A 7,673-nucleotide genomic window follows, 5' to 3' on the forward strand; every position below is an offset into this window, starting at 1 on the left:
GCATGAGCTGCCAGCACCTGGTTCATTCACGTACTTTTGAGCTAAGGTCTCATTATGTAGAACAGGCTGGTAGTCAACTTTAAACCTTCTCTCTTAGCTTCCCAAATCCTGGAGTTACAAGTGCATGCCACCATACCTGGCTTCTGTTTTTTTCTTAAATCTAGTCATTTTGGATTGAATTGTTGCATGGACTTTTTGAATATTATCTTTAGAAAGTCTAGGTTTCTGTTAAAATCCCCTGAACAGCTAATTTAAAAAACGTTGTATACTAAATATAACTCTCAATTCGTTCAGATTCATTCAAAATTATCTGTTTACATCTTGACCTCCAGTATGATGGTATTTGAAGTAATTAGGGATAATGGAGTAATGAGAATGGAGTTTTGGTCTGATAGTACCCTTAGAAAAAGACATACCAAGGAGCTTTCTCTCTCTCTCTCTCCCTCTCTCCCTCTCCCTCTCTCTCTCTTCCTCTTTCCTTTCCTCCCTCCTTCCTTCCTTCTTTCCCTCTTCCTCCTCCTCTCCCTTTCCTTTCCTTCCTTCTCCCTTCTCATCTCCCACTTTTTCCCTCTCTTTCTAACCATCTGAGAACAATGTAAGGATGTAGTCATCTACACCCCAAAAAAGAGATAGCCTTCATCAGACTAACCGTGTTGGTACCTTGATCTTGAACTTCTAGTCGGGGTTTAGAACTATGAAAAAAATTTTTGATTTATTTAGACCTCCAGGTCTCTGATATTTGTAATGCAGACAACGGACTAAAACAGTCCTTAATTAAGGTGCCATAACTCTAAACTTTGCTCCAGTAGGTCGCAGATATACATGTTATTTATCTGTGTACTTGAAGTTTACTCCCTTTATACATACTTCATCAGTCAGAATTTGGACAGAGGTAATATGCAGTATTTAGGGCTCTCTTTCTATGATTCTCCTCTTTGTTAAAAAAAAATTCCCGTCACTTTTTTTTTGGGAGGGGGGTCTGGTCATGGGGCCTGAACTCTGAGCCTGGACGCTGTCCCTCAGCTCTTCAGCTCAAGGCTAGTTCTCTACTACTTTGAGCCACAGTGCCATTTCCAGCTTTTTGTAGTTAATTGGAGATAAGAGTATCCTGAACTTTCCTGCCCAAGCTGGCTTTGAACCATGATCGATCCTCAGATCACAGTATCCTGAGTAGCTAGGATTACAGGCATGAGCCACCTGGCACCTGGCTCTTCACTCCACCCTCTACCCCCCAGCAGTGGCCTCTGAACTCAGGACTTTTATTTTGCTAGGCAGGTGCTCTACCACTTTAGCTTTTCTTATTTTTGAGATAAGGTTTTGCTTTTTCATCATGGAGTAAAGGGGGGGAGTGTATAGTTGTAAGAATAGATGGGAAATTGTCCTGAATCAGAATTGGGTTTGGTAGGTGTACAATATGTGTAACATGATTTTTGTTTGAGTAATGCTACAGAGTTCTGCCCCCTGCTCCCACCCCAAAGATATAAGAGAACCAGATTCTTGTTGGAATAAGTAGGGACAGAATGAGCTTTGAATATAGGAAATTTTGCTGATGAAAGGCCTTAAATTCCAGAGAGCATTGTGTGATTATGACTGTATGGTCATGGAGTAATTTGTTCCTACCTAAGTGAGTCTATTTAAGGGAGAACCTTTTGCTAAGTAAATGGAAATTTGAGTGAAGGTAAGGAAAGACCAAATTTTGGAAGCTGAAGAGGTTGGAGACAAACTAAAGTTTACCATTGGGGTACCCAAAGAACTCAAAAGAGGATATAGTGAAACTTCACTCACAATGTTGTCCAGAGTGTGTCGCCTTCTGTAGGTTTCCTTTGGTAATGTAAGTGCTTTCGTGCTATGCTTGTGGATTGTATTGGAAAGGAGAATGACCCTAAAATCTCCAGTATTAGGGTAGATCTCTTTATCTTAGTACATAATACTCCCCTCCCCATCCTGTGGTTCTCTTTTCTGATCAGTTACCAATATAAAGATAAGATTCACTGTGGAGATCTAGTTAGAAGCCTGAACTAGAGATACAAAAAATTAATTTAAAAAACTTTCTAATTTGAAAAAAAGTCAGATTTTCTGAAAAGTTGAGAAGATAGTAAGAAAAATTCTTACAAACTACCAACTGTCATCAGTGTACCCTGCCCCTGTGTATAATCTTTTTTCCCCCCTGAATTGTTACATTTTCCTAGAATATGTCTATTTTACATATTTTGGAACACTTTGATAGGAGTTGTTGATCTCTTTTTTTTCTTCAGAGTTATCTAATATAATACATGCATGTACATATGCATAGAGAGTACATGTAGGTTGTTTTGTTTGAGATAGTCTCAAATATAATCTAGATTGTCTTGAAACTCAAGATCCTTTTTTTTGGGGGGGGGCGGTTGTGGGGTCTGAACTTTGGGCTTGGGTGCTGTCCCTCAGCTCTTCAGCTCAAGGCTAGTGCTCTACCACTTGAAACACAGTACCACCTCTGCCTTTCTTTTTTCTGCTTATGTGGTGCTGAGGAATCGAATCCAGGGCCTCATTTATGCAAGGCAAGCGCTTTACCACTGAGCCACCTTCCCAGCCCCTCGAGATCCTTTTATCTTAATGTCCCAAATTACTGGGATTATATATTATCTAACACTCTCCACAGCTTCAGTATTTTTTATTTTTTATTTTTTTGGGTCCAGTCATGGGGCCTGAACTCTGGGCCTGGACGCTGTCCCTCAGCTCTTCAGCTCAAGGCTAGCGCTCTACCACTTGAGCCACAGCGCCACTTTTTTTTTTTTTGCTTATGTGGTGCTGAGGAATCGAACCCAGGGCCTCATGCATGCAAGGCAAGCGCTCTACCACTGAGTCACCTTCCCAGCCCCAACTTCAGTATTTTTTAAAACTAAATGCTTAGCTCATTAACTTTCACTTAATTTAAGGCTGTACTTTCTTCCTTGCCATTTGTACTGGGTTTGAAATGCATAGGATTTTCACAATTCAGTACTAAGAATTTTAATTTTTAATTATTTTTTCTTTGACTTTTCAAGTAACTTAAGTAGTTTGAAATATAGAAGGATAATTTTGTACATTATATTAGTTATGATCAGTGAATATGATCTGAAAGGATACTATTATGTGAAAATTAGGTGAATCTGGTTTTATGGTCAAGTGCATGATCAGTTTTTATAAATGTCCAAGTGTGTTTGTGAATATAAATGTCATATATGCAGAAATATGTATGTTCATTAAGTCTAACTTGTTCATTCTGTATTTAAAACCCTACTTACCTTTCCTGATTATGTTTTGTTTGACATTTCAGTAATTGAGAGAAATGTGCTGATTCACTAGATTGTCTGATTCTCCCTATTAAAAGTTTGTTGTAGGTATTTTGAGGCTGTTTTATTTGGTTAATCTTTCTTAATAAGATGGTCACAGAAGTTTGGTAGATTGAATATTTGTAATCATGGAATACCTACTGGTTATCTCCTTATTGATACTGACTTTTAAAAAGTAGTCTATATCCTAGAATCACACTAGCCCCTGTTGAAGTTTTTGGCTCACAAGGAGACTTATACTTGTTTTCCTTCATTTCAAGTCAAGTACCATTCAGTCACATTGCATTTAAATGGGTTTATCCTGATATTACCAGTGTGCTGTCATCATTGAGAGTATACACTATACTACCTGCTGAGCAGATCAAAACAAATAGTGCAGAACTATTTTTGTCTATTCATGGAATTATTTTCTTACATTATTAACTTATAAACCATCCTTTAAAACTTTTTGTTTTAGTCCCAGAAATCCTGGATAGAAAGCACTTTGACCAAGAGGGAATGTGTATATATTATACCAAGCTCCAAAGACCCTCACAGGTAAGCATAATCTTTGTTTCGTTTGAGATCTTAGAGAAGTTTAGATGTAAAACATCTATTTGTTTATTTATTTATTTATTTTGGATCCGGTCGTGGGGCCTGAACTCTGGGCTTGGGTGGTGTCCCTCAGCTCTTCAGCTCAAAGCTAGCGCCCTACCACTTGAGCCACAGTGCCAATTCCGGCTTTTTTCTTTTGCTTATATGGTGCTAAGAAATCGAACCCATGGCCTCTTGCATGCAAGGCAAGTGCTCTACCACTGAGCCACCTTCCCAGCCCCAAGATGTAAAACATTTATTTAAAACAAAAATCAATGAATTATTTATAGTTACTATTTTGGAAGTAGAAAGAGATGGTGTTAGCAAAGATACTGACATTTGCAGTTCAGTAACATTTGTGGCATAAGCCTTTCTCAAAGTATTCTCTCATCTCCAAACTCAAACCATGCTAGTGTATTACAGAGATACAATATTTAAAACTGTGTGTGTTAAAATGTTTATGTATCTGTTTATTGGGTCTCTACTGAATACCCAACAGTATGGTTCATGTCCTAGATTTGTTTTTTTTGTCTTAAGATGGTAAGGTATGTGTTAAGGATGTTTCACTGTGTAATTGGATTTTGCCTTATTAAGAAAACATAGATTGTATTATCAGTAAGGAGTTTATTTCATATAATTTTCTCTATAACAATTTGCAGTAGAAATAATGGAAAAACAAGGTGTTAAAGAAACCTAAGTATCTTCAGGTGGAATCATCTTATGAAACGTACTTTACATAGTTAAGTGGTGACTTTTCTATGCTAGTTAAATTAATTTTGTATAATTATATGTGATATACAGTATAACATGCCTTGACATAGTGCTGGGATTACAGACATATGACATCATGTCAGGCTATATTTTTTGTTTTGATAAAAGTTGTCAAATTGCCATTAGAGTTACTCTCCAACTGACACAGAAGAGACACTTTTTTTTGTAGTTTAAGCCCTGAAACTTTACTTTCATCACCAATTGTGCTAATTTTATACTCCTGTCCCCCTCCCCCGCCCCCCCCCAGTCCTGGGGCTTGAACTCAGGGCCTGGGCACTGTGCCTAAGCTTCATTTGCTCAAGGCTAGCACTCTACCACTTGAGCCACGGTACCACTTCTAGCTTTTTCTGTTTATATGCTACTGAGGAATTAAATCTGGGGCTTCATACATTCTCAACAAGCACTCTACCACTAAGCCACATTCCCAGCCCTGTCCGTTTTTCTTTAGGTTGTTAATAGCAGGTTTTTGCCAGTATGAATGTTGTTTAATATAATTAAGTCTGTCAGACTTTTCTGTTACAGTTTGTACATTTTGTGTCAAACCTGACTTAAAAATAGTTATGAGTTTAAAATGATTATATAAATATATAAATCAATGTCTACATGATGGTTTTATACTTAAAATACGCACATTTCCTTTGTCTCTTTTTGTTTGAATAGTAGTTTACTTATCCTTTATGCTTTATAGATGCCTTCCAGGATGTCAGATTTGTCAGCAGCTTGTCAGGTGAGTGTACTACAACTAAATAGCACAACAATTGAAGAAATAAACTAGCAGAAACAAGGGACATACAGTGGGGTAAAATCATATGCTGTTTTGTTTTTTGCTGGTGGTAGGGCCTAAACCTTGGGCCTGGGCGCTGTCCCTCAGCTCTTCAGCTCAAGGCTAGCGCTCTACCACTTGAGCCACAGCGCCACTTCTGCTTTTTCTGCTTATGTGGTGCTGAGGAATCGAACCCAGGGCCTCAGGCATGCAAGGCAAGCGCTCTACCACTGAGCCACCTTTCCAGCCCCATCATCTGCTGTTATATTTGAAGGATGGTTTTCCTAGACCTAGGAAGTGAATCATCACGTACCTGTATGTTGAAACTCAAGTGCAGCTACCTGAGCGGAATTCTAAAGTTGAATATAGTTAACTGGATAAGAAATGTTGGAAAGGGTTTTTAAGAAAAACTTGACTTTTTTCTTTTTGGTAGCACCAGGTTTAGTAGTACTCAAGGCTATATGCTTAGTAGGCAGGTGATCTACCACTTGAGCCACATCTTAGCTTCTTCTGTTGAAATGTTTAGTATTAGTGGACCCAATCGTCAGATTTGGGGGAAAAAGATGTTTCCAGTATGTTTTCATGTTTTTCTTCCCATCATTTTCCCTTTGGAACTTGAATTACATGTATGTAGAATTTCTTGGTTCTATTCTCTAGTCCTTTCTGTGTTTCATCAAGTTTACTGATTCAGCCTCTCTCCATTTCCTCCTCGATACCCATTACAAACCCCATCCCATGATTTTCACTTCAGATATTGTATGGTTTATTTTTAGATGCTTCATTTAGGTCTTGGTTAATTTTGAAATATCTTCCGATTTATGTTAATAGTTGGCACTTATTCACAATACTTAAGTGTGTGGGGTTTTTTGTTTTGTTTTTGGTAATTACATCATCTATTTCTTCTTCTTCTTTTTTTTTTTTGTCGGTCGTGGGGCTTGAACTCTGGGCTTGGGCGCTATCCCTCAGCTCTTCAGCTCAAGGAGAGCATTCTACCACTTGAGCCACAGCGCCACTTCTGCTTTTCTAGTGGTTTATTGGAGATAAGAGTCTCACGGACTTTCCAGCGCCCGGCTTGCCTGAGAAATTTTGAGGCTTACTTCACATTGGATTCTGGGTTCTGTTGTATTCCATTTGTACTTACCTAGCAAACAGGTTATTTGGTTTAGTTTTGTCCTTTCAAGTCTTGCTCTACATTTAGGGCTTGTTCTGTCTAGATCTTAATTTAATCCTTCTACAAAACTCTTCTGAGAATGGTATCTCTTAGGCCTTGTGCATTCTAAGACCTCCCCTTTTTGGCAGGTGGGACTGTCCTCTACTTTATGAACTTCAGGAATTGTTTGGCCTCTTACCATGTAGTTGATCTGACCTTTGCCTTGGGTAGTTTATTTTTGTTTCATATCCCACAAACAAGCTGCTCTGACTTCCATTAAGCTCTGATTCCTGCTTCTTACATTGTGGCCCAGTATGTACTTCTAGATAGAATGCCATCCATCTTTCTACCCTGGGTCTCAGGCACCCAGTGTTCATTTTTGGTCATCAGTTTGATTAGCTTTCACTGTTTTGAATTCTGTGTTCAGGAATCCCATAAATATGTACTCCTTGATATCTAGCTTCTTTCACTCAGCATGATGGTTTTGTGTCTGTTTACAGTTCATTGCTTTAGCCATGGCAGTATACCACATATTGTAGATGTTTATGCTGCATGTAGCCCCTTCATGTACTAATTTATTTATACTGTTTCAACATTATAATAAAGGTATAAAATCAAACTTTTTATACTCTTCATTGGTTTATTCATTGTAATTAAATATTTCATAGACTCTAGTTTTTGAAATGTCTCTTTATCATCTTACTCTTCAGGTGTTTTTGTGGTCGTTTGGTCAAGCAACATGCTTGTTTTACTGCAAGCCTTGCCATGAAATACTCAGATGTGAAATTGGGTGACCACTTTAATCAGGCAACAGAAGAATGGTCTGTGGAAAAGCATACGGAACAGAGCCCAACAGATGCTTATGGAGTCATCAATTTTCAAGGGGGTTCTCATTCTTACCGTGCTAAGGTATGTCAAATAATTTGGTTTTTGCTTTTCAAAAATGTGACTGGTGGGGCTGGGAAGGTGGCTCAGTGGTAGAGTTCTTGCCTCACTTGCATGAGGCCCTGGGTTCGATTCCGCAGCACCACATAAGCAGAAAAGCTGTAAGTGGCACTGTGGCTTAAGTGGTAGAGTGTGTTAGCTAGCCTTGAGCTGAAGAGCT

General features: G+C 38.5%; 1 protein-coding gene across 1 annotated transcript in view; it reads left to right on the top strand.

Moving 5' to 3' along the window:
* Trpm7 (transient receptor potential cation channel, subfamily M, member 7) overlaps window positions 1-7,673 on the top strand; it is a 98,434-nt gene that overhangs the window by 11,819 nt on the left and 78,942 nt on the right. The window contains exons 2-4 of the mRNA XM_013010113.1: window positions 3,769-3,848; window positions 5,344-5,382; window positions 7,279-7,477. Of these exons, the coding sequence (XP_012865567.1) occupies window positions 3,769-3,848; window positions 5,344-5,382; window positions 7,279-7,477 (318 nt within the window). The remainder of the gene's footprint in view (window positions 1-3,768; window positions 3,849-5,343; window positions 5,383-7,278; window positions 7,478-7,673) is intronic.

Source organism: Dipodomys ordii, unplaced genomic scaffold (assembly GCF_000151885.1).
Source record: "Dipodomys ordii isolate 6190 unplaced genomic scaffold, Dord_2.0 Scaffold11, whole genome shotgun sequence".
NCBI classification, from domain to species: Eukaryota; Metazoa; Chordata; class Mammalia; order Rodentia; family Heteromyidae; genus Dipodomys; species Dipodomys ordii.